Here is a 26,389-nt window from a genome sequence, read left to right on the forward strand (position 1 = left end):
GCAAGGGACAGCGCAGACTCTACGCACTTTGCGTCCGGTAGGGGGCGGTGCAGTCACTACGCACTTTACGTCCAGCAGGGGGCAGTACGTCCCCTGCGCATTTTACGTCCAGTAGGCTGTGGTACGTCTCTACGCACTTTACGCCCAGCAGCGCTACGCACTTTACGTCCAGCAGGCGGCGGTACAGCTACGCACTTTGTGCCCAGCAGCGCTACGCACTTTGCGTCCGGCAGGCAGCAGCACAACGCTACGCACTTTGCGCCCAGTAGCGCTACGCACTTTACGTCCAACAGGCGGCGGTACAGCTACGCACTTTACGTCCGGCAGGCGGCAGCACAGCTACGCACTTTACGTCCAACAGGCGGCAGTGCAGCTACGCACTTTGCGCCCAGCAGACGGCAGTACAGCTACGCACTTTGCGCCCAGCAGCGCTACGCACTTTACGCCCGGCAGGCGGCAGTGCAGCTACGCACTTTACGCCCAGCAGCGCTACGCAGTTTGCGCCCGGCAGGCGGCGCTACCGGCGCGGCGCGGCCGTTGTGGCGGCGGGGAGCGGCGCGGCGGGGAGCGGCCCGGCCCGCTGGAAGATGGCGGTGCGGAAGAAGGACGGCGGCCCCAACGTCAAGTACTACGAGGCCTCGGACACCGTCAGCCAGTTCGACAACGTGCGCCTGTGGCTCGGCAAGAACTACAAGAAGGTAGCGCGGGGGCGGCCGCCTCGGGCCCGGCCTGTCACGGCCCCGCCGCCCCCCCCGGGCCCGGCTCGGCGGGAGAGGCCCCGGCTGCGGCCCGCGGCGGGGCCGTGACCCCCCCCCCGCCTCCCCCTTTCCCCCCCCCCCAGTACATCCAGGCCGAGCCCCCCACCAACAAGTCGCTGTCGAGCCTGGTGGTGCAGCTGCTGCAGTTCCAGGAGGAGGTGTTCGGGAAGCACGTCAGCAACGCGCCCCTCACCAAGCTGCCGGTGAGCCCCCGCCGCACAAAGGCGGCCCCCCCCCGACCGGGACCCCCCCCTCACCTCCCCGCCCCTTCCCCCAGCCCCCGGGCACGGCCCCCCCCCGGCAGCGGGGACGGGGACGGCGCCTCCGTGACCGTGGGCTGCGGCCCGGGGACACGGGGAGGGCGGCTGGGGACGAGGGGACACGGGGATGTGGGGACACGGGGATGTGGGGACGGTGCCCCCCTGCCCCCGGGAGCACCACGGCCGGGGGACGACACCGGGAGCAGGGGCAGCGCCTCGGGGGCCTGGGGACAGAAACCCAGGGACAATGGCCTTGGTACGGCCAGTGCCTGGCGCAGGGACCCTGGCCCCATACAGGGACCCTGGCCCCACACAGGGACCGTGGCCCCACACGGGGACGATGCCCCGGTGAGGGTCTGTGCCCCAGCAGCCCGGGGACAGCCCCCCGCTGACCCCAGGGCCGTGCCCTGCTTGGCAGCTGCCCCCCACCTGGGACAGCGCCAGACCACAGACAGCGCCCCACTGACCTGGGGCCAGCCCCCCAGCACGGGGGCTTTTTGGCAGCCCCCCCTGCCCAGCCCCCAACCCAGCGTCTGCATCGCAGCCCCACTGACCCGGGTCCGGCACCCCCGATGTGCTGGTGACAGCTCCCGGTGCCCCGGGCTGTCCCGTGCACCCCCCCTGACCCCTCTCCTCCCGTTACAGATCAAATGCTTCTTGGATTTCAAGGCGGGGGGAGCCCTGTGCCACATCCTGGCAGCCGCCTATAAGTTCAAGAGCGACCAAGGATGGTGAGCACCCACCGCACCCCATTGGGGGGGGCTGGGAGTGGGAGGGGGCTGGGGTGGGAGCTGTGGGGTCTGGGCGGGGGGGGGACAGAGCTTTTATCCCCTCTTTGGGAGCACTGGGGGTTGCCCCAGCTCGGTGGCTGCCTGGGCTGGGCTGTGCGTAGGTGGCTGCCTGGGCTGGGCTGTGAGCTGGGGGATGTCCCCCCCCGGCCACGGAGCCCTGGGGGGGGTTCAGGCTCCCCCCCCCCGCCAGGCAGGCTGCGGCTGGCTGACGAGGAGACCGGAGCTGTGGCTTTCATGAGAGTCGCTCTTTTCTTCCAATAAGGCGGCGTTTCGATTTCCAGAATCCCTCGCGGATGGATCGCAACGTGGAGATGTTCATGACCATCGAGAAATCCCTGGTGCAGGTAAGGGGGTGCTTCCCCTTCCAGCCCCTCCCCTGGAGATCCCCCCCCCCCGAGTCTGCCCCCATCCCGCTCAACGCTTTGCTCTTCATCCCCAGAACAACTGCCTGGCCCGGCCCAACATCTTCCTGCACCAGGAGATTGAGCCCAAGCTGCTGAGCAAGCTGAAGGACATCGTCAAGAGGCACCAGGTTGGTGGCAGCGCTGGGGTGGGGGGGGCCCATCCGAGGCTGCGTCGCGGTGCTCAGCCCCGCGCTCCCCCCTCCTTGCAGGGCACCGTGACCGAGGACAAGAGCAACGCGTCCCACGTCGTCTGCCCCGTCCCCGGGAACCTGGAGGAAGGTGGGTGTGAGCCTGGGGGGCTCAGAAACGATGGGGAAACATTGGGGGGGCAGTGCTGGGGGCTGGGCTGTGCGTGGCCACCGGGGCAGCTCCCCCGGGGGCAGTCGGAGCCGTGGTGGGGGCCATGCCCAGCACCGTGCCCTCTGCCTGTGCCTTGTAGAGGAGTGGGTCCGGCCGGTGATGAAGCGAGACAAGCAGGTGCTGCTGCACTGGGGCTACTACCCCGACAGGTGAGGGGGTCCCGGGGGGTCCCGGGGAGCCACCGCTCCGTGCTGGGGCTGGGGGACGTGGCTGCAGCCTAATGGGACGCCCCCACTCCCCCCCTGCCCCTGCACCCGCAGCTACGACACCTGGATCCCGGCCAACGAGATCGAGGCCTCCGTGGAGGACGCCCCGACACCGGAGAAACCCCGGAAGGTGATGGGGACCCCCAGGCCCAGCTGGTGGCTGTGGATGGACCCCCCCCCCGTTCCCTGCCCACCCTGGGGGTCACCGATCCGTCCGGGCCCCGCCCGCAGGTCCATGCCAAGTGGATCCTGGACACGGACACCTTCAACGAGTGGATGAACGAGGAGGACTACGAGGTGACCGACGAGAAGAGCCCCGTCGCCCGCAGGAAGAAGATTTCGGCCAAGACACTGACGGATGAGGTCAGAGCGGGGTGGCTGCCCCCGGGGGACGCACGGGGAGGGGGCTCTGCCCTGGGGGGGTCCCAGTCCCATGCCTCATGATCCCTGCGTCCTCCACAGGTGAACAGCCCCGACTCGGACCGGCGGGACAAGAAGGGAGGCAACTACAAGAAGAGGAAGCGCTCGCCCTCGCCCTCGCCCACCCCAGAGGCCAAAAAGAAGAACGCTAAGAAGGGGTGAGCCTAGGGGGGGCAGCGGGGCCGGATTCAGCCCCAGGGCAGGGGCTGTGGGAGCCCGGCTGTCCCCCCGGCTGTGGTGCTGATGGGGCCGGGGGGGCTCCGGCTTTCACAGACCCTCCACCCCCTACAACAAGTCCAAGCGCGGGCACCGCGAGGAGGAGCAGGAGGACCTGACGAAGGACATGGACGAGCCCTCCCCCGTCCCCAACGTGGAGGAGGTCACCCTGCCCAAAACAGGTCAGGGCCGGGGCCGGCAGTGTCCCCACGGGGCCGTGCCTGTCCTAGCGCCCCGGCGCTCAGCGCCTCCTCCCTCTGCTGCAGTCAACACCAAGAAGGACTCGGAGTCTGCGCCCGTCAAGGGGGGCACCATGACTGACCTGGGTGAGTCCGAGCCCCGTGGGCTGGGCACTGCGGCCAGTCCCTGGTGCTGCCACGCCAGCGGTGCCCAAAACTGCCCCCGTGTCCTCTCTTCCAGATGAGCAGGAGGACGAGAGCATGGAGACAGCCGGCAAGGTGAGGCCACAGGGCTGTGCCAGCCCTCGGTGACAGCAGCCCCGTGAGGTCTTTTCCCTGCCCAAGGGACCCTTTTCCCTTCTCCAAGGACCGTGCTCCCCACTCCAGAAACAGGGTCAGCGCTGTAGGACGGTCACCTCTTTTGTCCCTCTTCTGGGGACAAAAAGGCCTCGTTTGCTGGCATATTAGAGGGTGTCCAGAGCAAGGCCACAAAACTGATCCTGGGGCTGGAGCAGCTGCCCTCTGACGAGGGGCTGGGGTTGTGCAGCCTGGAGAAGAGAAAGCTCTGGGGGGGCCCTGTACAGGGGGCTTATGGGGAAGGTGGTAAAAGGCTTTTCCCTGAGGTCTGTAGTGATAGGATGAGGGGAAATGGCTTCAAAAGGAAAGGGTAGATGGGAGTTAGGTGTGAGGAACGGGTCTGTTACTGGAGCCGGTTGTGGCTGCCCCCTCCTGGCCAGGCTGGCCGGGGCTGTGGGCAGCTGGGGCTGGTGGGAGGGGGCGCTGTGCATGGAGGGGGGGGGGCTTCAAACCAGGTCCTTAAGGTCCCATCCACCCCAAACCATGCTGTGGACCCCATCCCCATCCCGTGCTCGGTGAGGGTGCGAAGGAGGGGTCGGGGCCCTTTGCCCACGTGGTGCCCGTGTCCCGCAGGACGAGGAGGAGAACGGCACCGGGAGCAAGGGGGAGCAGGCCAAGAACCCCGACCTGCACGAGGACAACGTGACGGAGCAGACCCACCACATCATCATCCCCAGCTACGCCGCCTGGTTCGACTACAACAGGTACGGGGGCGCCCCCGAGGCCACGGCCGGTGCCCCGCTGCCAGCCCGGCGCGGTGCCAGCCCCCCCCGTGCCTCCCCCTTGCAGCGTCCACGCCATCGAGCGCCGAGCCCTGCCCGAGTTCTTCAACGGCAAGAACAAGTCCAAGACCCCCGAAATGTGAGGCCGAGCCCCCCCGCCCCGTCCCTCGGTGCCCCCCCAGCCCCACGCCGTGCTGACGGCCCCCTCCCTGCCGCAGATACCTGGCCTACCGCAACTTCATGATCGACACGTACCGCCTGAACCCGCAGGAGTACCTCACCTCCACCGCCTGCCGCCGCAACCTGGCGGGCGACGTCTGTGCCATCATGCGGTGCGTTTGGCCCTGCCGCACGCGGCTCGGCCCCTGGCAGCCGCCCCCCCCTCTCTGAGCCCCCCCCTTTTTTCCTCCTCTGAGCCCCCCCCCACTCCCCTTTTTTTTTTTCCTCCTCCGCAGGGTCCACGCCTTCCTGGAGCAGTGGGGCCTCATCAACTACCAGGTGGACGCCGAGAGCCGGCCCACCCCCATGGGCCCCCCACCCACCTCTCATTTCCATGTCCTGGCCGACACCCCCTCGGGGCTGGTGCCTCTGCAGCCCAAGACGCCCCAGGTGGGTGCGCAACGAGGGTCCCCCGCCGCCTCCGCGTCCCGTCCGCCTTCCCCGGTCCCCGTGGGGGGGGGGTGTTGGGGGGGGGTTAGCGTTGGGATTTTGAGGGGGCTGGGGGGGGGGGGGGGCCTGAGCACAGCTTTGTCTGTGCCTCAGGGCCGGCAGAGCGACGGCGACGCCAAGACGGGCCGCAAGAGCAAAGAGATCGAAGACCTCGTCACCGAGACGGTGAAAGGGAAGCCGGAGCTGGTAGGCGGCTGCATGGGGCCCGTCCCCCCGCCGCTGGCCGAGGAAGGCTCCTTCCCTCCTCCCCCTCGCGCCCCGCATGCCGCCCTGCCCTGGGGAGCAGGGACGCGGGGGGGACACCGTGACGAGACGGGGCACTGCGGCGTCTCCAGGGAGGGACGGGGATGGGGAGGGGGGGGGGGGAGCTGCGTCTTTTCGGGCCTGCCGCCCCCCAGGCTGTGCCCCCAACGTCCCCTCTCCTCCCCAGCAGCAGACCTCGGCCTCGCAGCAGATGCTGAACTTCCCCGACAAGAGCAAGGAGAAGCCGGCCGACATGCAGAACTTCGGCCTCCGCACTGACATGTACACCAAGAAGAACGTCCCCTCCAAGGTGGGGGCCCCGGCCCCTTCTTTGCTCCCTCTCCGTGCCCCCACCCCGCTGCTCACCCCCTGTTTCACCCCCACAGAGCAAAGCTGCCGCCAGCGCCACGCGGGAGTGGACGGAGCAGGAGACGCTGCTGCTGCTGGAGGTGAGCCAGGGATCTGGGAGGGGGTCCCGGGGAGGAGGGAGCGTTGGTAACGGGGCCACCCAGCCCCGCTGAGCCCCCACACCCCACCCCGTAGGCCCTGGAGATGTACAAGGACGACTGGAACAAGGTGTCGGAGCACGTGGGCAGCCGGACGCAGGACGAGTGCATCCTGCACTTCCTGCGGCTGCCCATCGAGGACCCCTACCTGGAGGACTCGGAGGCGTCCCTGGGGCCCCTGGCCTACCAGCCCATCCCCTTCAGCCAGTCCGGCAACCCCGTCATGAGCACCGTCGCCTTCCTGGCCTCCGTTGTCGACCCCCGTGTCGCCTCCGCCGCCGCCAAATCGGCGCTGGGTAATGCGGCCGCGTCCCCGCAGGGGTCGGAGCCCGGGGGTGCCGTCGGCCGTGGTGTTAGGGGCACGAGACCCCCCCCCAGGGCGGTGGAGGCAAGAGGGGGCCGAGCAGTGCCAGAGAACGGGCGGCACGGCACGGGGCCGCGGGCGGTGATGGGGAGCTGGGACATGGGACACGGGATGAGCCCCCCCACACCTCCAGGGGGGCTGTGCGGTGCCAAGGAGCGGGGCTGGCTCTGGGGGGGGGACTCAGCCCCCTGCTGACGGGCGGCATCGCGCTGCTCTGGCAGAGGAGTTCTCCAAGATGAAGGAGGAGGTGCCCACGGCGCTGGTGGAGGCGCACGTCCGCAAGGTGGAGGAGGCAGCCAAGGTGACGGGCAAAGCCGACCCCGCGTTCGGGCTGGAGAGCAGCGGCATCGCCGGCACCACCTCCGACGAGCCCGAGCGGATAGGTACCGCCTGGGGGGGCTGGGGGAGGCTCTGTGCAATGGGTTTTTGGCACGGGGGGGGGCTCACCCTGTGCCTGTGTCCCCAGAGGAGAGCGGCACGGAGGAGGCGCGGGCAGAGGCGCAGCCGGTGGAGGAGAAGAAGGAGGCGAAGGTAGCGGGGCTGGGGGCGCAGGGTGGGGCCCTGCTGGAGGTTGGAAATTGGGGGGGCAAACAGCCGGGTCTGGTCCCTTCCCCAGGAGCCCCGGGATGGCACCGCCGAGGAGGAGGTGAAGGAGAAACTGGGGGACATGGCCAAGAAGGAGGAGGAGAAGGGCAAGGAGCCGGAGGGTGAGAAGGAGTCGGACAAGGGCGACAGCGATGGCACAGGTGAGAGGAGGCCTGGCCGGGCAGGGGGTGCGGAGCCCCCCCCAGCCACCCCTCACTGACCACCCCTGCCCCCTGCAGGGGACCTGGAGAAGGAGAAGGAGGCGAAGGAGGCGCAGGACGAGGTGCCCAAGGAGCCACCGGAGCCCGAGGCCGAGCGCAAGGCGAAGGTGGAACGGGACATCGGCGAGGGGAACCTCTCCACCGCCGCCGCCGCCGCGCTGGCCGCAGCTGCTGTGAAGGCCAAGGTGCGGGTTGGGGGGCTTCAGGGGGGCTCTGTGTGTCTATGTGGGGGGGTTTCCTGCAGGTGTTGACCCCCCCACCCCATCCCCTCAGCACCTGGCGGCCGTGGAGGAGCGTAAGATCAAGTCTCTGGTGGCGCTGCTGGTGGAGACGCAGATGAAGAAGCTGGAGATCAAACTGCGGCACTTCGAGGAGCTCGAGACCATCATGGACCGGGAGCGCGAGGCGGTGAGCAGGGCGCAGACCTTGAGCATCCCCCCCCACACACCCTGGCAGCCTCTACTGACCCCCCTGTGCCTCCCCGTAGCTGGAATACCAGCGGCAGCAGCTGCTGGCGGACCGCCAGGCCTTCCACATGGAGCAGCTGAAGTACGCGGAGATGCGCGCCCGCCAGCAGCACTTCCAGCACCTGCAGCAGCAGCAGCAGCAGCCGCCCCCCCTGCCGCCGGGGGCTCAGCCCCTGCCCGCCACCGGCACCCCCCTGGCCCCCGCCGCCCACCCTCTGGGCGCGCCGCCCGCCCCCGCCATGGTGGCCCCCGCTGAGCCCGGGGGGCAGCCGCTGCCCGGGGCCCCCCCGCCGCAGCCACCCCCGCCGCCGGGCGCCCCGCAGCCTGGCCCGGCCATCCCGCACGGTGAGCGGGGTGCTGAGGGGGTGGGTGGGTGGCTGGGGGGGGGGTCTCAGCCCTGATGGTTCCCCCCCTCCCACAATTTCATGCTCTCGCCATCTACCTGAAGGTGGGGGGAGCTGGGCGGGGGGGGGCTGCGGATGGTAGGGATGGGAGGAGAGGGAATGGCCTCGGGTGGTGCCGGGGGAGGTTTGGGATGGGAATGGGGAGGCAGTTTTTGGGAGGGTGGGGGGGTGTTGGAGCGGGCTGTCCAGGGAGGGGGTGTCCCTGCCCCTGCCCCTGTCCTTGTCCCTGTCCCTGTTCAAGGAAAGCTTGGCCGTGCTGCCTGGGTCCAAGGCAGGGACCTTGTTGGTGGCAGGGGGATGTCCCCCTGTTGGTGGCAGAGGGAGGGTTGGCCCAGGTGCTCCTCAAGGCCTTCCCGTAACGTTTCCCTCCTCTCCCGCAGCCCCGGCGCCGTTCCCCGGGCAGCAGCCGCCGTCCCAGAGCCTGGCTGGGAGCCTCGGTGGCAGCGGCCACCCCGCCGTGCCCGGTAATGCGCCCGCGGCCCTGCCCTTCGGATTGCCTCCATCCGCCATCCCATTTAGCATGGCTAACCCCCTAGCCGAGTCCATCGGGGCCACCTTCCCCGCTAACCCGCCCGCCCTCCCGCTGCATGGGGCCCTGGCCAGCAGCATGCCGCCCGGGGGGCTGCCCCCCCCGCCTAACCCACCCGGCCTGGCCCTGCCGCACCTCGCGGGGGGCTCGGCCGCCGCGCACAGCCCCGCCATCGTGGCCGCCGTGCAGGGAAGCCTCCTTCCCAACCCCGGCCTCCTCGCAGGTGAGACATTGGGGGGTGGGGGGCTTCGGGGGGGACTGGGGGGGTCACTCACGGCGGGGAGGGATCCCCTCACCCATGCGCATCGGGCTGGAGCAGGGCTGGGGGGGGCCTCGCTCAAACCTTCTCATGGGCGGTGGGCTACGCGGTGCGCTCGCACCCCTCCCTGTGTCACCCCCCAGGTGTGACCCCCCCCCCCCCCCTTTTTTCCTTTCCTTTTCTCTCCGTGCAGATCAAGGCCCCCCCCTGCAGACGGACCCCATCGCGCCCAGCCCCAGCACGGCCACCCCCGTCCCCCCACGCAGTGAGCGCCCCCCGGGGCCGAGGACGCTGCACCCCGCGCCCCCCGCCGCAGGCCCGGGGAGACCGGCCCCTCCCGCCCCCGCAAGACCCCAGAGGAAGCCCCCCCACCCCCACCCCCCCGCTTTGGTATTTTTTTATGATGATTGTCCCGGATTTTATTTAAGTGTTGGTCTCCCCGGGCGGGCCGGGGACCCTGCTGCACCCCGGCTATTTATGAGACAGCTCCAATCCCACCTGGCAACTGGGCATTCCCCCCCCCCTCCCCAACAACCCCCCCAGCTCCTTTCTGTTTTTGTCCCCCCTCCCCAACCCCTCCCTACACCCCAATCTCCCTCTCTCCCCTTCCCTTTTTTTTTTTAAAATAACAAAAATAAAATTCCAAGTCCCCGGGGCGGGAAGAAACGTATTCGAGTGGCAGGGTCTGTGGGGGGGCAGGGGGCTGCATGGGGGGGGTCACACACAGGCTGAAGGACGCAGCATCTCTCCGCCACCTCTTTATTCGCGGAGCAATAACTTAGCCGGTGGGGCTGGAGCGGTGGGGGGGGGGGGCGTGGGGGGAGCTCAGCAGTGCTGGGGGGGGGGGGGGGACAATGGGGAAGGAAAAAAAAAAAAAAAAAGGGGGAAAGGCACAAAACCCAGACCGGGGGGTGGGGTGGGGGGAATGGGGGGGGTACGGAGGTCTTCAGCCGCTCAGCACCATCCGGACCAGCTCTGTGGAGAGAGAAGAAAACGTGGGGTGAGGGGGGGGGCTCCGCGCCCCCAGCCCTCGTCCCGGAGAGAGGCAGGAGCCCGCAGCAGACCCCAGGCAGACGGAGGAGGAGAGGCGGCGGCACCGGGCGCTGCGGCTCCCGCGGGCACGGCTGCGGCTCCATGCAGAGGGGCATGCGGGGGGGGCAGGGGCTGCACCGAGGGAGAAAGGGGGCGAGAGCGCAAACCAGGAGGCTTTGGAGGCTTTTTTTTTTTTTTTTCTTTGCTTAAAAAGAAAAAAAATTCCACCCAAAAAGTAAAAAAAAAAAAAGAAGAAAAAATTAAATGAGGGAAAAAAAGGGAGGAAAAAAATGTTAAGTAAGTAACTGAAGGAGGATGGGAAGAGGCGTACCCCTGCGGCTTCACCCTGACAAGATGTGTCTCACAAACGCTGGGAGGAAGGAAGGAGATGATGGTCAGGGAGGGCTTGGGAACGGGGCTGAGCCCCCCTGGGACCCCCCCCCTGGGGACCCCCCGGCCACCAGCCCGGCGCTCACCTTCGTAGTTGATGCAGCCGTTGCTGTCCTCGTGCCCGGCCACCAGCTGCTCCACCTCCTCCTCCGTCATCTTCTCACCTGCGGGACGGCGACGGGGTCACCTCGGGGTGGCCCTGGGGGAAATTGGGGAGGGGGTCCGGGAACCAGGGGGGGTGGGTGCTCACCCAGGGTGACGAGGACGTGGCGGATCTCGGCCCCCATGACGGTGCCGTTGCCCTCCTTGTCAAAGACCCGCAGCCCCTCGACGTAGTCCTCGAAGCAGCCCTGGTCCTTGTTCTTGGCGATGGTTTGCATCATGGGCAGGAACTGCTCAAAGTTCAGCGTCTTCAGGTTCATCTCTGCGGGGGGGACACGGAGCAACGTGGGTGGGGGCCGGGGGCAGCGGTCCCGGGGTGTGGGGGGTGTATGGGGAGGGTTGGGGGGGGGGCACTCACCATCGCTCTTGGGGTTGCCCAGCACCTTCATGACCTCGGCGTTGGTGGGGTTCTGGCCCAGCGCCCGCATCACGTCCCCGCACTGGCTGTACAGGATCTTCCCGTCCCCGGTGCGGTCGAAGAGCTGGAACGCCTCCTTGAACTCTGCAGGGTGCCCGCGTCAGGGGGGGGGCCGGGCACCCCCATGGGACCGCGCACCCCGTGGGAGCCGGTGCTGCAGCGCCCTGCACCTCTGGGACCCCGTAACCTGCACCTACAGGACCCCATAAGCTACTCCTATGGATGCTGCATGTACAGGACCCCAAAACCTGTTCCTACAGACCCTGCACCTGCAGGACCCCGTAACCTGCTCCTAGGGACCCGGCACCTCTGGGACCCCACAACCTGCACCTACAGGACCCCATAACTTGCTCGTATGGATGCTGCATGTACAGGACCCCAAAACCTGCTCCTATGGACTCTGCATCTATGGGACCCCATAACCTGCTCCTAGGGACCCTGCACCTCTGGGACCCCATAACGTGCACCTACAGGACCCTATAACCTGCTCTTAGTGACCCTGCACCTATGGGACACCATGACCTGCACCTACAGGACCCCATAACTTGTTCTTATGGATGCTGCACCTACAGGACCCCATAACCTGCTGCTATGGACCCTGCATCTATGGGACCCCATAACCTACTCTTAGGGACCCGGCACCTCTGGGACCCCACAACCTGCACGTACAGGACCCTATAACCTGCTTCTAGGGACCCTGCATCTATGGGACCCCATATCTTTCTCTTATGAATGCTGCATGCACAGGACCCCATAACCTCTTCCTACAGACCCTGCTCCTATGGCCCATGCACCTCCAGGACCCCATACCACACACTGCTGCGATGCTGCAGCTGGAGGATGCTGTAAGCGGCACCAATGGGGCCAGGCACCACAGGACCCCCCCCGGGACCCCCACACCCCGGGACCCCATCACCTGCACCAGCACCCCCCCGGCCCAGCTCCCGTTTCCCATCGGGGTCGGTTTCCCATCGGGACCCGACGCCAGCGGACGGGGGGGGGGGCTCCGGGAGCGCGGGGGGGGGCCCCTCCCGTGCAGGAAGGGCCGGGACCGCTTCCCGCCCCCCCCCCCCCCGCACCGGGGCGGCCCCGCCCCGCAGGAATGCGCGGCCCGGCCCGCGCCGTGCCCATATAAGGGCAAATGGCGCAAGAGGCCCCGGAACCCCCCCGGCCCCCGGTGTCCCCCCCCCCGAGCCCGGAGCCCCCCCCAGGGTCCCGAGCGCCCCCCCCCCCCGCCCCAGCCCCGGGTGCAGCCCCGGCCCCCGCCCCGGTCCCCGGAGCGACTTTGCCCCGGGACCCGCCCGGGCGGCGGCGGGCAGGAAGCGCGGGGAGCGGCGGGGCCGGGCCTCGAGGGGGGGGATCCGGGGGGGGTCCCGGGTGGGCCCGGTGGTCCCGGGCACTCACCGGCGGTTTGCTCCTCCGAGAAGTCGCACTGCGGGGGGGGGAGAGCGCGGCCGTCAGCGGGCACCGGCACCGGCACCGCCCGCGCCGTCGGGGCCCCCCGCCCGGTGCCAGCCCCGAGCCCGCTCCCGGTCCCGGTGCACCCCCCCCGTCCCCCCCCCACCCCCCCCCATCACCCCCATCCCCCCCCCGCCCGGTGCCCGCCGCCCCCGCCCATCCCGGTCCCAACCCCCCCCCCAATCCCCCGTTACCCCCCCCGGTGCCGCCCCGCTCCCCACCATGTTGGCTCCGCTCCCGGTGCTGGTCCCGGTGCTGGTCCCGCTCCCCCCGCCCGGTGCCGGTCCCGGTCCCGCTCTGGGCCGCGGCCTCCGGGAGGCGCCTTTGTACGGCCCCGACGTCACCGCGCGCCCATTGGCTGAGAGCCGCTGACGTCACGGCGCGGTAATGAGCTCATGAATTATGCATGAGGGGGGCGGGGCGCGGGGAGGCCACGCCCCTTATCCCGGGGGGGATTTTTTGCCTATAGATGGGCAACGAACGGGGCCGGGGGGGGCACCCGGGGGGGCACCCGGGGGGGGGGACCCCAATGGGGGATGGTCTGGGGCCACCTCCCCATGGGGGGGGGGTCAGGGTGGGGGGTGGGGGGGGGACACCCCTGGGAGGGGCACCCCGATGGCCAGAGGGGGTGGGGGCAGCCCTAGGGGGACACCCCCGGGGGACACCCTGATAAGGACCCCCCCACCAGTGCCCCCCCCCAAGGGCAGCACCCCACAGGGGGCACCCCCACGGGGAGCATCCCCACGCCCCCATCCCCTAAGGGACACCCCAATAGGGAACATCCCGGTGGTGGCCCCCCCCCCAGGGACACCCCCATGGGGACAGGGAGCTGGGGACACCCCCTCCCCCCCCCCCCCCAAGAACCATCCCGGTGATGGCATCCCCTAAAGGACACCCCCACGGAGAACACCCCGATACTTCACCCCCTAAGGGACACCCCACTGGGGAATATCCCGGTGGTGGCCCCCACCAGGGACACCCCCATGGGGACAGGGAGCTGGGGACCCCCCCCAGGAACCATCCCCTAAAGGACACCCCCACGGAGAACACCCCGATACCGGCACCCCCTGAGGGACACCCCCATGGGGACACCCCAAAGACACCCCCCAAAGCTGGCACCCCCCCAAGTGGCACCAAGGTAGGGAGCCCCCCCCCCCAGCAGGGGACACCCCTGGGGCAGAGCCCCCCCCCCCGTGCCCCCCCCCATACCCCAGGACCCCCATTAAGACACCGCCGTCTCCTCCCTCCTTTATTTGCTGGGCAGCGTGGGGGGGTCGCAGCCCCCCAAAGGCAGCGCGGGGGGGGCGCGGCGGTGGCACAGCGGCGGTGAGGGCGGCTCTGACAAAAGCAGCTCCCAGCAGTTTGGGGGGGGGGTGAGGGGGGGGCACACACAACCCCTGTGTGTCCCCCCCCCGGCGCTGGGGGAGGTTTCTCGGTGGGTGAAGGCACGACATAAATAACAGTCTGCGCAGGCGGGGGGCGGGGGGGCCGCGGGGCCCCCACCCCGGCTTCTTTGGTCAGTGGTGAGGCGGGGGGGATGTGATGGGGGGGGGGCAGCCCCCCCCAGTGCCCCCCACCCCTCGCACGGCCCCAGGCACAGTGGGGAGCAGGGGGTGGGGGGGGCGCGTTAGGGGCTGCTCCGCTCATCCCGCAGCTCATACCTGGGGGGGGAGATGGAGGGGATGAAATTGGGGTGGGGGGGCGGGAGATAAAGGCACTGCCCCCCCCCATTCCCCCCCCCAGCCCCCCCCCACTCACCAGTGGGTTCCTCCCTCCGACAAATCCACCTGCGCCAGGTCCAGATGGAGCTGGGGGAGAGCGGGGGCTCAGGGGGGGCTCTGTGCCCCCCCACACCCCCCTGAGCCCACCCGACCCCCCCTCCCCGACCCCCCCAGCCCCCCCCCCGACCCCCCCCTACCTTTCCCCAGCACCTCCTTCTCGCGGGCCATGAAGGAGCCGCTGGCTTTGACCTGCGCCTCCAGCTTGCGCCGCGCAGCTTCCTCGGGGGGCACGTCCCACTCAAACCTGGGGGGCCATGGATTTTGGGGGGGGTGAGGAGCACCGGGACGGGCTGGGCAGCCCCCCCCCCGACCCAGGGAGGCCCCCCCTACCTCTCGTTGAATTCGGGGTTCAGGGTCCTCCTCTGCACGCCCGTCTTCCTCTTGGTGCCGCGGCTGCGGTCGGGCAGCAGCACCAGGGACACGTAGGGGTCGGGCAGCTCCTTGGACAGCGCCTTCAGACTGCCTGGGGGGGGCATTTCGGTATGGGGGGGGGGTCACGGTGCTGGGGGGGGGTCCCTGCTCTGAGCAGCCCCCCCTCCGTGCTTACCTGCAGCCGTGCACGATGGCCACCAGCTTGCGCTCGTCAGCGTGGTACCAGAGCGTCAGCTGCAGGCGCGGCCCCCCCCGGCTCCTGCTCCGTGCGGCTTTGGGGGGGGGGCACAAAAGGGGTGGGGGGGGGAAGCTGAGGCTCTGAGCGGCCCCATCGCCATCCCAGGGGTGCCCCCCCCTCCCCCCAGCCTTACCTCTCAGTCGGGGGCAGGCGCTGCCGCAGGGCCCCCCCCCGGCCCCGCTCTCCTCCTCCTGCCCCCCCGCCGCCGCCTCCAGGGGCTCGGGGTCCCCCCCCGGCACGGGGGCACCTCCGGCCCCCACCCCCGAGTGCTGCGACACCAGGACCTGGGGAGGCCGAGAGGGGACGGGGGGGGGTGAGGAAGGTGCTGTCTGTGCCCCCCCCCACCCCCCCCACCCCCAAAATGCCCCCACTCACCCCCAGCTGTGCCCGCAGCAGGACCTGGCTGCGGGGCCCCCCCCCGGAGAGAGGGAGCCACCCGTCCAGGGTCAGCGCCTCGGCCCCCAGCAGCCGGGACAGGGGGAGGCTGAGCGAGCCCAGGGGCTGCCCCCCCTCGTCCTTCACCTGTGGGCGACAGCGGCTCAGAGCCCCCCCGCCTCAGGACCCCCCCCCCCACCAAGGACCCCCCCCCCCAGGGAGGGGGGCACCCACCTGCAGCTCCAGCACCTCCACGTGGGGCCGCTTGATGAGGAAGGAGAAGCCTTCATCCCACACCGGCTCGGCACTGGGGGCGCAGGTCTGGGGCGGGGGGGGCAGAAGCAGTCAGCAACCCCCCCCCACGGAACCCCCAGACCCCCCCAGACCCCCCCGAACCCCCCCGGACCCCTCGTCCCACCTTGGTTTTGAAGGAGACGTCGCGCACGGCCAGGCTGGCAAAGGCGGCGGGCGGCTTGGAGCCCTTGCGGAGCTGGGGGGGGGACACAGCGGTTGGGGGGGGGCACACCGAGGGAGGGGGGCCCGGGGGGGGCCGGGGGGGGGGGCAGAGACCCCCAGCAGGACGCACCGGGAGGTCGGCGGCGCGGTCGAGGAAGACGGAGAGGAGCGCGGCCGAGAGCTCCTCGCCCCGGGAGGGCTGCAGGAGGCTGTTGGCGTGCAGCACCTGGGGGGGGCACCACGGGGGGGGGCAGGCACCCAAGGGGGGGCACAGGGAGGGAGGGGGGGGGGGCAGTGAAGGATGGGGGGGGGGGGAAATGAGGGTGGGGATGGGGACAGGTGGGGGTGTGCAGAAGGGGGATGGGGGAAATGGGGAGGGGGGGGTGAGGATGAGGGGGGTGAGGATGGGGGGGGGGGGTGAGGGGCCCGGCCCAGGGCCCCCCCCCGGTGCCCCCCCGCCCCCCCCAGCCCCGTACCTGCTCCAGGAGGGCAGCGCTGGGGCTCGGCTCCAGGCGCTCCAGCCGCACGTGCAGGCGCCCCGACTTCACCTCCTCCAGGGGCAGCCACTGCAGGGGGGGGTGGGGGAGGCCGGGTGAGACCCCCCCCCCGTGTGCCCCCCCCTCCCAGGTGCCCCCCCCCCAGCCCCTCTCCTACCTCATCCACAAAGCGGCTGCTCAGCACCCGGCGCAGCGGCACCTTGCACCTGGGGAGGGTGGGGGGGGAGGAATTGGGGGGCGTGAGGGGGGGTCCCACTGCTGATAACCCCCCCCCCCCCAGCCCTCCCTGAGCCCCCCCCCAGCACCCACCTGCCCAGGAAATCATCCTTATCAATATCCTTATCAAAGAGGTCGAACTCCACGTCCTGCCCCGGGACGTTGTTCACCACCACCTGGGGACGGGGAGGGGGTCACCGAGGGGGCCCCCCCCCCACAGCACAGCCACGCTCTGGGGGGGGTCACAGCCCTCCCCCCCCCCCCCCAAACCTCGTAGATCTCGTTCCAGCGGGGGTTGAGCTCCTCCTTCACCACGCGGCTGCGGAACGCCCGCCCGGCCACGCGCACCTTGGCGTAGGGGTCGGAGCGGCCCCGAACCATCCCCCCCAAAAAATTGTCCTTGGCCACCAGGTCCTCGGCCTCCAGCAGGTGGATCCGCAGCACGGCCTGGGGGGGGGACATGGGGACGAGGGGGGGACACGAGGACGGGGACACGGGGACATGGGGAGGGGGACACGGGGACATGGTGTTTTGGGGTACCGGGCACAAGGGGGGTCCTGCCCCGCACACCCTGTCCCCAATCCCCCAGCCCTACGCCCCCCCCCCCCAGGACACCCCCCCAGCCCCTCAGCTCCATCCTGCCCCCCCCCCCAGCCCCCCCCCATTCCCACCTCGGTGCCAAACTGGGGGTCCGGACTGGCCTTACTGGGCCGCCGTGCGCTCTCGGTGCCGGCACCGGCACCCACGGGGAGCTCCAAGGTGCCCGGGGGGGCACCGCCTTCGGGGGCGTCCAGATAAAGAACCTGTGGGCGTACGGGGGGGGGGTCAGCGGGGTGAGGAGGGCCCCCCCTTCCCCTAGCCCCCCCCCAACCCCCGAGCCCCTCACCCTGAGGACCAGCTTCATGTAGAGGCGGCTGCAGGGCCCCGAGTGCTGCAGGGGGAACGGCTGCGCCAGGGTCAGCTCCGGAGCCTGCAGCAGGCGAGAGAGGGGCACGGACACGGAGCCCAGGGAGCCCTGCCGGGGGTCGTCCTTCACCTGGGGGGGGGCACGGGGGGGCGCGGGGGGGGCACGGGGAGAAAGGGGAGAAAAGGGGGTGAGAGGGAGAAAAAGGGGAGGAGGGGGAAAAGGGGGGAACGGGGAGAAAAAGGGGGTGGGGGGGTAGGGGGTGGGGGGAGAGGGGAAGGATGGGGGGGGGCACGGGGGGTAAGGTGGGATTTGGGGGAGGGATTTTGGGGAGCATTGGGGGGATAGGGATAGGATTTTGGGGGGGTATGGGGTGTAAGGGAAGGATTTTTGGGGAGTGGGAGGATTTTGGGGGGAGTGTGGGGGGATGAGGACAGGATTTTGGGGGGGGGGCACGGGGATGGGGGCAGGATTTGGGGGCAGTGTGGGGGGAATGGAGACAGGATTTTGGGGCGGGGCACAGGAGGAATGGGGGCAGGATTTAGGGGTAAGGATTTTGGGGGGAGCATGGGAGGGAATAGAGACAGGATTTTGGGGGGGGCACACGGGGAATAGGGGCAGGATTTGGGGAAGCACGGGGGAATGGGGGCAGGATTTGGGGGGGGAGCATGGGGGGAATGGGGGCAGATTTTTTTTTTGGGGGGGGGGGGGGGCTGGGATCCACCTGGATGTCCACGTCCTGGTTGGCGGGGTCGTGCAGGAAGAAGCGGAAGGCGTCCTCCCAGACGGGGGAGCACGTGTTGTACACCACCTGGGGGGGGGGGCGATGTAAGAGACCCCCCCCAGCCCCCCCCCCAGCCCCCTTCCCCTCCCCGGGGGCCTCATTGTGCCCCCCCCCACCTTGCTCTCCCTCGTCACGTCCTGCACCGACACCTGCACCACGGGGTTGGGCTCCTTGCCCGGCTTCTTCATCTACATGGAATTTTTTTGGGGGGGTGGGGGGGGTCAGGGGGCACCTCGTAGCCCCCCCCCGATCCCCTCCCCCCCCAGAGCCCCCCCCACACTCACGGGCAGCTCCTGCGCCCGGTCCAGGTACACCACCAGGATGGCTGCTGAGGGGGGGTCGGGCTTGGCGGCGATCGTGCGGTTCCTCTGCAAAACCTGGGGGGGGGACAGCGGGAAGGGGGGGGGGCATTAAGTGTGGCAGAGCCCCCCCCCGGCCCCCCCACCCCCAGCCCCTCACCTCCGGCAGCTTGGAGGCGTCAGACAGCAGCGTCAGCCACTCCAGGCGCAGGTGGAGCCGGCCCTGGCCCCCCTCCTGCAGCGGGAACCACTTGGGGGGGGGCACAGTGGGGTCAGCACGGCCCCCCCCCTGTGCCCCCCCCCTCCCCAAATCCCACCCGCAGCCCCCTCCTCACCTCGTCCAGCACCCGCGCCTTCAGCACCTCCCCGAAATCCAACTTCATCCTGGGGGGAGCGGCCGTGAGCTCAGGGTTTTGTGTTGTTTTTTTTTTGGGGGGGGGTTGTTTTTTTTTTTTTGGGGGGGGGGGGCTGCAGCCCCGGGGGTCCCCAGCCCCTCACCGGCCCAAGAGGTCGTCCTGGTCGGGGTCCTTGTCAAACAGCTCCACCTCCATCTCCTGCCCCGGCACCTCGTGCACGATGAACTGGGGGGAGAGGGGGGGTGAATTGAGGGGGGGGGGCACAGGGGGGGAGTCCTTAGTCCCGGGGGGGTCCCCTCGGGGTGCTCCCACCCCCCAAACCCACCGGGGGCCACCCAAAACCCCCCCCACACACCGCAACCCCCTGGGGGTTGGGACAGAGGGATCCCCGCAGCCCCCCACCTTTTGTTGGGGGGGGTCACACACCAACACGGCGGGGGGGGGGGCACACTTGGGGGGGGGGGTCCTCACCTCGTAGACCTCGTCCCAGGTGGGGTTGAGCTCGTTGGGGGACCACGCGGCTGGTGACGAGCTGGGTGCCCACGCGCAGCACGGCGTAGGGGTCCGACTTGCCCTCCACCAGCCCCCCCATGAAACGATCCTTGCTCCGCAGCTCCCGGGCACCCAGGAGGTGCACGCGCACCACGCCCTGCAAGGGGGGGGTCAGATGGGGGCCAGGACCCCCCCCCAACCCCATACACCCCCCCCACAGCCCGTACCCGGGGCAGGGGGCAGCGGAGCTGCGCAGCCTCGTGCAGGTCGGGCACCAGCGGCACCAGCAGGCGGTTGGGCAGCACCAGGTAGGAGGCGATGGTGTCCATGATCATCGTGTCCGACACCGAGCTGGGGGGGGGACAAGATTTGGGAGGGGGGGGGCCATGATTTAGCACGGCCCTGGGGGCTGGGAACCCCCCCCGTTAGCGCTGGGGCTCACCTGAGCCCCGGGATGTCCAGCAGGTTGGTCATCCCCGTCCAGTTGATGTCCAAAGTCTGGGGTTTTGGGGGGGGGCAGAAGGGGTTTGGGGGGGTCAGAGGGGTTGGGGGACCCCAGCCCCATCCTGCCTGGGGGAGCTGGGGGCTGTCGGTCCCCCGGGGGGGGCACTCACCGGGCGCCGGATGAAGAACATGGTGAGGCCCCCACGATGGGCACGTCCCCCAGGAGGGGCTCCAGGATGATCCGCAGCGTCCCGTGGAGCTGGGGGGGGGCAGCGCTGAGATGCAGACCCCCCCCCATCACCTCACAGCCCCCAAAACAGCCCCCCCCTCACCTGCATGCCCTTCACCCCCGCCTTGCAGAAGAATTTCTTCACCTCCACGTCGATCTGGACGTCACCCACGTAGCTGGGGAGAGGGGACGTGGCGAGGGGGGGGCCGTAGCAGGACCCCCCCCTCATCCCGCTGCCCCCCCCCCAAAACAACGAGGGGAAGCCCCAGCAGCTCTGGGGGGGGGTCTCTGCCCGCTCACCTGATGTTGAGGTCCAGCAGGATCTGCCTCTTGTGGGTGCCAGGGTGTGCCCGGACCCCCAGCACCCGGAGGGGCTGCGGAGACAGCGGTGAGGGAGGGGGGGCAATGGGGTGGGGAGGGGCTGATTTGAGGGGGGGGGGAGGTGACAAGGTGACAGGGGGACGGGGGGGGGGGACGGGGGGAGCCCCCTCCTACCTTCTCGCCCATGTCCACCTTGGTGAAGGTGAAGGTCTGCAGGTGGTTGTTGGAGGCGCGGATGGCCGGGGCGATGCTCTCCGTCAGCAGCTTCTCCATGTACTGCCCGAAAAACGGCCAGGCCTGCGCCAGGACCTGCGGGACGGACGGACGGAGGGAGGGACAGAGGGACAGACGGACAGACAGAGGGATGGACGGACAGACGGACACACAGCGGGGATGAGCGCCCAGCCATACAGCGGTCCCCATGGTTTTGTAGGGCCGTGCTCCTCACCTTGTTCAGCCATTCCGCCCTCTCCACGTCCGGGAAGCTCACCTGGGGGGTGGGGGGGGGGGGACAGATGGGGGGGCACCTTATGAGCCCCCCGGTGCCGCGGGGGGGTCGGTAACTGCCAGCCCCGTGCCTCAGTTTCCCCCCCCCCCCCCCTCCCCGGGCTGTGCCCAACTCTTGGCCGCAGCCTGGCTCCTTCTGGGGGTCCTGGGGTGGGGGGAACCATGGGGGGGGGGGTCCCGGCCCCCCCCAGCCTCCCCGGGGGGGGGATGTGGTCTCTGCGGTCGCCCCAGGCTGCAGGCAGGCAGGAAGCGGCCCCCCCCCGAGCCCCGTGAGTCACGGCACGGCGGAAGCCGCGGGAGATAACGGATTGCGGGCACGGGCACCCCGGGGGGGGCACAGGGTGGGGCTGGGGGGGGGGGAGGCAGCGGGGTCCTGGGGGGAGCGGAACCGGGGGGGGACCTCGGGGCCGGAGCGGGGGTGGTGCAATGCGGCGGGGGGCTCCGGGGGGGGGGGGGGGGGGGGGGGGGGCGAAAGGGACAGAGCTGCGCAGCGGGGGCTGGGCGGGGAAACGGGACCGGGAAGGGGAACGGGGACGGGACCGGGACCGGGACCAGGAAGGGGATGGGGACGGGAAGGGGATGGGGAACGGGGACGGGACCGGGGGGGGAACGGGAAAGGGATGGGGATGAGGATCGGGACCGGGACCGGGAAGGGGATGAGGAATGGGGACAGGAAGGGGATGGGGACCGGGACCAGGAAGGGGATGGGGAACGGGGACGGGACCGGGACGGGACCGGGACCGTAACGGGAGCGGGAACGGGACCGGCCCCCCCGCCCCGGGCCGCAGCCGCCGCCCTCCCGCTGCAGGCGGCGTCTCCGGGCGGTCCCCGCGGGCGGTCCCCGCTTACCCAGGCCGGCAGCTCCCCGCGGGCCGCTCCCAGCCCGGCGGCGGCGGCTCTCACGGCCGCTTCCTCGTCGCTCTGCAGGCGGGCGGCCAGGCTCAGCCCCCGCTGCCGGGCTCGCCGCCGCCGCCTCCAGCCGGCGTACAGAGCCAGCGCCAGCAGCACCGCGCCGCGCCCAGCCCCAGCAGCCCCGCGGCGTAGGCGGGCAGCGCCCACAGCAGCCGCCGGCCCAGCGCCGCCAGCGCCGCCGCGCCCAGCCCGGGGCCGGGAGCGGAGCCGGGACCGGGACCCGAACCCGCGCCCCGCGGCTCCATCGCGCCAACACTGGCCACGCCCTCCCGCTGGCCACGCCCACACCGCTCGGTGACCACGCCCCCAACAGACCACGCCCACTCCCCCCCCTCAGACCACGCCCCCCGCTCCCTATTGGCGCCCAGGACCGGAGTGCCGCGCGCTGATTGGCGCTGCGCGGAAGGGGCGGGGCTCTCGGGGCGCGCTGCTCCCCCCCCCTCCCCTCCTCTCCCCTCCTGGGACCCCGCCCGTGCCCCCCCCCGGCCATAATTATTAAATTCCTGCCCATATCGCCATTTGCCCTTTTTTGGAGCGGCCGCGGGGCCACGGCTTCAGGGCCTGTGGGGAGGGGGCAGCCCCGGGTCCTGAGCGCCCCCCCCAAGATCCTGAACCCCCCCCAGGCCCTGAGCCCCTCCCCAAGGTCCTGAACCCTCCCCAAAAGGTCCTGCCCCCCCCCCTCCCCCAACAAAGTCCTGCCCCCCCCTTTCGGTTCTTTGCCCCCCCCCACTGACTCCCACGTTGGTGCAGAGCGCACGCAGGTCGCGTCCTTTAATAGCTGAAAACATTACACGGGCTGGGGGGGGGGCACAACACCGGGACAGGGAGCGGCCGGTGCTGCCCCCCCCCGGCCCCCCCATGGCCGTGCCACAAGCCCTGGCACTGAGGCTCACAGCCCCCGGAGCTGGGGGCTTAGTCCAGAGCAAGGCTCCCCCCTCGCGGCTGTCCCTCTGTCCTGGGGGGGGGGGCAGCGGAGGGGCTGGGGTCACCACGAGGCCCCCACACGCCGCGCCCCCCCCCCCCCCGTTAACCCCCATTTCCCTGAATTCGCCGTCACGCCAAAGCCCACGCACGGCTGCTCGGGGTTAACGGTGGCCACAGCCACCCACTGGGGGGGCGCCCCATTTCCTGCGCCCCCCCACCCCGAAGCCTGGAGCCCCCACAGTTTCTCCATCCCACGCTGGGACTCGGCTCCCGCTCGCCTCCTGTCCTCGCCCCCCCTCCCGAGGCGGGATGCGCTGCGGGGGGGTCAGTGCGGCATGGCCGTTATCCGCATGCTCTGCGAGGCGATGGGGTACGTCACCATGGGGGTGGTGGCGTGGCTCATGGTGATCCCCCCCAGCGGCTGCGCCATCGACACGGCCACCGGAGCCACCGAAACGGCCACCGGGGCCATGGAGACCGGGGGGGCCATGCCCTGGGCGATGGTCTGCGCCAGGGCGGCCGAGAGCGGTGTGATTTCGGGGTTCATGGGGGGGGCGGCGTTGGCCGGGGGCGCCGCCTGGGCGCCGGCGGGGGCGACCAAATCCTGTTGGGAAACGGGCCGGGGCTGCAGGGCCTGGCTGCTGAGCGTGGTGTGCGTCTGCGCGATGCTGTGGTTGTAGTTGGTGACGGTGCCCACGGTGGGGGCCAGAGTCTGCTCGGTGGCCGTGGCGGTGGAGCTGAGCGTCATCACCTTGGCCTGGTTGCGGAACTGCGCGTTCTGCTCCAGCAGCACCTCGTTGGTGGCCAGCAGGTTGTTCACCTGCTTCTTCAGGTCCTCCACCCGCTTGCGCAGCATGATGTTCTCCTCCTCCAGCAGCCGGTACTCCACCGTCCGCGGGCTGGTGAAGCTGTACTCGTAGGTGTCGAAGTGCAGCCCGTCCACCCGCCGCCGCTTCAGCACGGGCTCGTGGTCGTCGTAGCGGTCGGGGTCGTAGATGGCGTCGTAGCGGCGCACGGCGGTGCCCAGGCCCTGCTCGCGGGCGGCCATCCCCCGCGCCTCGTACTCGTAGTCCCGCTGCAGGTGCTGGAACTTGCACTTGGCGCCCCGCTGGCAGTCGCCCTTCAAGAAGTCCCTGCAGATGGGCACCTCCTCCTTGCTGTTGGGCAGGTCGGCGGGGGAGAGGCCGAGGCCGGCGGCCACCTTCTGCCGCAGGCGCGGGGGCAGCTCGCCCGTCTTCTTGTAGCAGTCCTCGTCCTCCTTGGTGCCGTGGATGAAGCGGCAGTTGAGGCGCACGCACTCCTTGTTCTGGAAGTCGTGGCAGAAGATGAACTCGTTCTTGCGCACGCCCAGGTTGGTCACCTCGCTGATGTCGGGGTGCCGGAAGCGGCAGCGTTTGCCCCGCTTGCAGACGTTGCGCAGGAAGTCGCGGCAGATGTCGTCTGCGTTGGCGCCCACCTCATCGCCGCCGCCGCCACCGTTGTTGTAGCCGTCCCGGTCGGGCATCTTCACCGCCGCCGCCGCCGCTGCGGGGGCCGCCGGCCTCGGGGCACTGCGGGAAGGAGGAAGGGAGGGAGGGGGGCGGGCAGGGTGAGCGCGGGGCAGCAGCACCGGGGGGCACCGGGCGGCCCCCACCCCCCGGCAGCCCCGGGCACCGCGGGCAGGGGACGGCGCGGCCCGGCCCGGTGCGGCCCCGGGAGGCTCCGGGAGTCACCGGTAGAGCCCGGGCAGCCCCGCGCGGCCGCCGCCCGGTGCCGGTGCCCTCATGAGGGCGGCCTATACGGGACCCAGGAGCCGCCGGGGCACCGGGGCCGCCGTCCCGTGACGCCCCGCAGGGCCCGGGTCCGGTCGCACCGGGAGGGGCGGTGGGGGCGCGGTTCCCCCCCCCCCGGGTCGCCATGGCAACCGCCCGCAGGCCCGGGGCAGGCCCGGAGCGGGGCCTGGCGGGGCCCGGTTCGCAATGGAGCGGCCGCGGCCGCCTCGAGGCCCCGGGGGGCGGCGCGGGGGCGGCCCCCGGTGTGGGAGCGGCCCCGCCCGGTGCGGCGCGGCCCGGCCCGGCCCCGCACTCACCCGCTCGCGGCCTCCTCGCGGGTCCTCCAGCGCCAACAATGAGCGGCCCCTTCCGGCTGCCGCTCTGCGCCGGGCCGGAAGTGCTCTATGGTGCTTCCGGGGCGACCCGGAACAAGCCTCGGGGCATTTCCCGGCGTGCCGTGCGGGGCTCCCGCTCCTCTTCCCGCTCCGTGACGTCACAGCCGCGCGCCGCCGGCCCGGTGCCACCCCCCTCGGCCCCGGCTCCGCCGCCCCCCGGCCCCGAACCCAGCCCCGGCCCGGGCACGGAGCGCTCCGGGCCCCGCCCGCCGCCCCCCCCCCCCCCGGCTCCTCCACGTGGCCCCAGCACCCGGGATCCGGTGCCCGGTCCCTGCCCCCGGTGCCCCCCGGTCCCTACCGGCGCCCCCCCCGCCCCGGCCCCCCCCAGCAGCAGCAGCAGCCTGCATCCAACGAACACATCCAAGCTTTATTGGCGGCCCCGGGGCCGTTACACAGCGCAGCCCCGGTCCCCACGCGGCCCCGCCGCCAGCTCCCCGTGCTGCTCCCCCGCGGCTCCTCCGCTCCGGGGCTCCGGGGCCGGGCGCGGCGCCTACTTGGACCTCTGCCGCATCTTCCTCCTCTTGCGCTTCAGCCTAGGGGACAGACGCGGAGCGGCGCTCGCACACCGGGCACGGGGCCGGTGCCGCCGCCGGGTTTCCCCCCCCCCCGCCCCCGGGCCTCGGCCCCATGGAAGGGGCAGCGCCAGGCCCGGGGATCCCGCGGGGAGCCCCCCACCCCGGGAGCCCCCTCCCCCCCCCCACCTACCTGCGCATTCGCTTCTTGCGCCACTGCGGAGAGAGGAGAGCAGCCGGTGAGTGAGCGCGGCCGGGACCCGGCACCCCGGGGCTCCCCTGCACGGCCTCGCAGAGCCCCCGGACCCCTCCGACCCCCCAAGCAGCCCCCGGGCCCTGCACCTGCTCCCGCTGCAAGAGGGCACCGGAACACCCCCCACACACAGCCCCGGTTCCCTGGGACCCTCCCCACCCCGACACCCCCCGAGCACCCAAAGACCCCCCCGGCACTGCGGGACCCCCCAGCGATCCCCCAGCACCACGGGGACCCCCCTCAGGGCCTGCCCAGCACCCAGGGACCCCCTCAGGGCCCGTCCCCTCCTGGCACCCCCTCAGGACACCCCCAGCACCCAGCGACCCCCTCGGGGACCATCCTCCCCGGCACCCCCCAGCACTGAGGGGCCCCCCCGAGAACCCCCCACCCAGAGACCCCCTCCTTCTCCGGCACCCCAGGCACCTGGACACCCACCCCCCTCAGGGACCCCCCAGCACCCGGAGGACCCCCCTCAGGGTCTGCCCAGCACCCAGGGACCCCCTCGGGCACCGTCCCCTCCTGTTACCCCCCAACACTGAGGAACCCCCCCCCGGGACCCGCCACCCAGGGACTCCCCGAGACCCTCCAGCACCCAGGGTCCCCCCGAGACCTCCCCCTCAGGGACCCCCTTCTCTCCCGGTACCTGGGGACCCCCCTCAGGGCCCCCCCCCAGTCCCTCAACACCCAGAGCCCCCCCAAACCCCAGCACCCCCCCCAGGCCTCATCCAAGGCCGCATCACGCTCCGAGGCGCCATCGGCCGCCCCCCGCCGCTCACCTTGGCCCTCATGGCGGCGCGGGGCCGCCCCGCTCAGTCCCGGCGGGCGGCGGCGGCGTTAACGGCGGCTCCAACGGCGGATGGCGGCGGATGGAGGCGGGCGGCGGCAGCGGCCGACAAAATGGCGGCGGCCGAGAGAGGCCGCGAGCGCCCGCCGGGGCCTATTTATAGGCGGGCGCCGAGTCCCCGCCCCCTGCGCGGGGCACGACGGGAGG

At 71.1% G+C, this 26,389-nt stretch overlaps 4 protein-coding genes and 1 long non-coding RNA gene across 11 annotated transcripts; 1 reads left to right on the forward strand and 4 right to left on the reverse strand.

Annotated features, from left to right (window-relative positions):
- The first annotated feature begins 502 nt into the window (after positions 1-502).
- SMARCC2 (SWI/SNF related BAF chromatin remodeling complex subunit C2) lies at positions 503-9,588 on the forward strand. Of its 6 annotated transcripts, none has more exons than XM_038171542.2 (29): positions 503-698; positions 842-961; positions 1,664-1,749; positions 2,072-2,153; positions 2,249-2,341; positions 2,423-2,492; positions 2,653-2,722; positions 2,834-2,909; positions 3,011-3,142; positions 3,242-3,357; positions 3,473-3,597; positions 3,682-3,741; positions 3,836-3,873; positions 4,525-4,655; positions 4,741-4,812; positions 4,892-5,005; positions 5,129-5,282; positions 5,436-5,528; positions 5,773-5,895; positions 5,972-6,034; positions 6,129-6,387; positions 6,677-6,838; positions 6,922-6,986; positions 7,072-7,201; positions 7,280-7,446; positions 7,535-7,669; positions 7,749-8,073; positions 8,513-8,884; positions 9,114-9,588. In XM_038171542.2, the coding sequence occupies exons 1-29, from the start codon at positions 588-590 to the stop codon at positions 9,542-9,544; spliced, it is 3,975 nt and encodes a 1,324-aa protein (XP_038027470.2). In that variant the 5' UTR covers positions 503-587; the 3' UTR covers positions 9,545-9,588. The 6 variants fall into 6 exon arrangements, with proteins under 6 accessions (XP_038027470.2, XP_038027467.2, XP_038027468.2 ...); XM_038171539.2 differs by having other exon boundaries at positions 504-698; positions 5,776-5,895; XM_038171543.2 differs by having other exon boundaries at positions 505-698; positions 8,513-8,596.
- A 77-nt stretch (positions 9,589-9,665) lies between these two features.
- MYL6 (myosin light chain 6) lies at positions 9,666-12,733 on the reverse strand. Of its 2 annotated transcripts, XM_072031871.1 has the most exons (7): positions 12,602-12,733; positions 12,327-12,354; positions 10,863-11,006; positions 10,593-10,766; positions 10,429-10,506; positions 10,284-10,322; positions 9,666-9,895 (listed from the first exon to the last, which is right to left on the reverse strand). In XM_072031871.1, exons 1-6 carry the CDS (start codon positions 12,602-12,604, stop codon positions 10,294-10,296), a joined length of 456 nt encoding a protein of 151 aa, XP_071887972.1. In that variant the 5' UTR covers positions 12,605-12,733; the 3' UTR covers positions 9,666-9,895; positions 10,284-10,293. The 2 variants fall into 2 exon arrangements, with proteins under 2 accessions (XP_071887972.1, XP_038027481.1); XM_038171553.2 differs by lacking the exon at positions 10,284-10,322.
- Positions 12,734-13,616: 883 nt separating this feature from the next.
- ESYT1 (extended synaptotagmin 1) lies at positions 13,617-21,842 on the reverse strand. Its single transcript, XM_072031885.1, is given in 33 exon segments — positions 13,617-14,041; positions 14,139-14,189; positions 14,301-14,405; positions 14,492-14,620; positions 14,709-14,805; positions 14,905-15,055; positions 15,147-15,293; positions 15,381-15,467; positions 15,565-15,636; positions 15,733-15,828; positions 16,079-16,168; positions 16,257-16,305; positions 16,409-16,491; positions 16,586-16,762; positions 16,987-17,118; positions 17,202-17,351; positions 17,944-18,030; positions 18,120-18,380; positions 18,463-18,552; positions 18,638-18,686; positions 18,801-18,883; positions 19,130-19,162; positions 19,164-19,307; positions 19,378-19,501; positions 19,593-19,648; positions 19,765-19,790; positions 19,793-19,853; positions 19,927-19,999; positions 20,124-20,197; positions 20,319-20,453; positions 20,593-20,634; positions 21,501-21,667; positions 21,670-21,842. Coding segments are annotated over 33 exon segments (3,294 nt in total). The 5' UTR covers positions 21,809-21,842; the 3' UTR covers positions 13,617-14,007.
- Positions 21,843-22,308: 466 nt separating this feature from the next.
- Positions 22,309-24,710, reverse strand: ZC3H10 (zinc finger CCCH-type containing 10). Its single transcript, XM_038171511.2, has 2 exons — positions 24,556-24,710; positions 22,309-24,037 (listed from the first exon to the last, which is right to left on the reverse strand). The coding sequence occupies exon 2, from the start codon at positions 23,989-23,991 to the stop codon at positions 22,813-22,815; it is 1,179 nt and encodes a 392-aa protein (XP_038027439.2). The 5' UTR covers positions 23,992-24,037; positions 24,556-24,710; the 3' UTR covers positions 22,309-22,812.
- Positions 24,711-24,979: 269 nt separating this feature from the next.
- LOC119714622 (uncharacterized) lies at positions 24,980-26,342 on the reverse strand. Its single transcript, XR_005261978.2, has 3 exons — positions 26,175-26,342; positions 25,339-25,361; positions 24,980-25,166 (listed from the first exon to the last, which is right to left on the reverse strand). It is a non-coding gene; the product is annotated as an uncharacterized lncRNA (long non-coding RNA).
- Between the last annotated feature and the right edge of the window lie 47 nt (positions 26,343-26,389).

This window comes from Anas platyrhynchos, chromosome 34, assembly GCF_047663525.1.
Source record: "Anas platyrhynchos isolate ZD024472 breed Pekin duck chromosome 34, IASCAAS_PekinDuck_T2T, whole genome shotgun sequence".
Taxonomy (NCBI): domain Eukaryota; kingdom Metazoa; phylum Chordata; class Aves; order Anseriformes; family Anatidae; genus Anas; species Anas platyrhynchos.

Excerpts from the sequence above, each read along its gene's own strand:
- SMARCC2 (XM_038171542.2), top strand. The coding sequence starts at position 588 with ATGGCGGTGCGGAAGAAGGACGGCGGCCCCAACGTCAAGTACTACGAG. Across the intron at positions 2,493-2,652 it reads CCCCGGGAACCTGGAGGAAG|AGGAGTGGGTCCGGCCGGTG; the intron begins GTGGGTGTGAGC and ends TGTGCCTTGTAG. Across the intron at positions 3,742-3,835 it reads GGGCACCATGACTGACCTGG|ATGAGCAGGAGGACGAGAGC; the intron begins GTGAGTCCGAGC and ends CCTCTCTTCCAG.
- MYL6 (XM_038171553.2), bottom strand. Across the intron at positions 10,767-10,862 it reads GGGCAACCCCAAGAGCGATG|AGATGAACCTGAAGACGCTG; the intron begins GTGAGTGCCCCC and ends TCCCCCCCGCAG. Across the intron at positions 9,896-10,428 it reads CGGCTGCATCAACTACGAAG|AGCTGGTCCGGATGGTGCTG; the intron begins GTGAGCGCCGGG and ends CTCTCTCCACAG.
- ZC3H10 (XM_038171511.2), bottom strand. The coding sequence starts at position 23,991 with ATGCCCGACCGGGACGGCTACAACAACGGTGGCGGCGGCGGCGATGAG.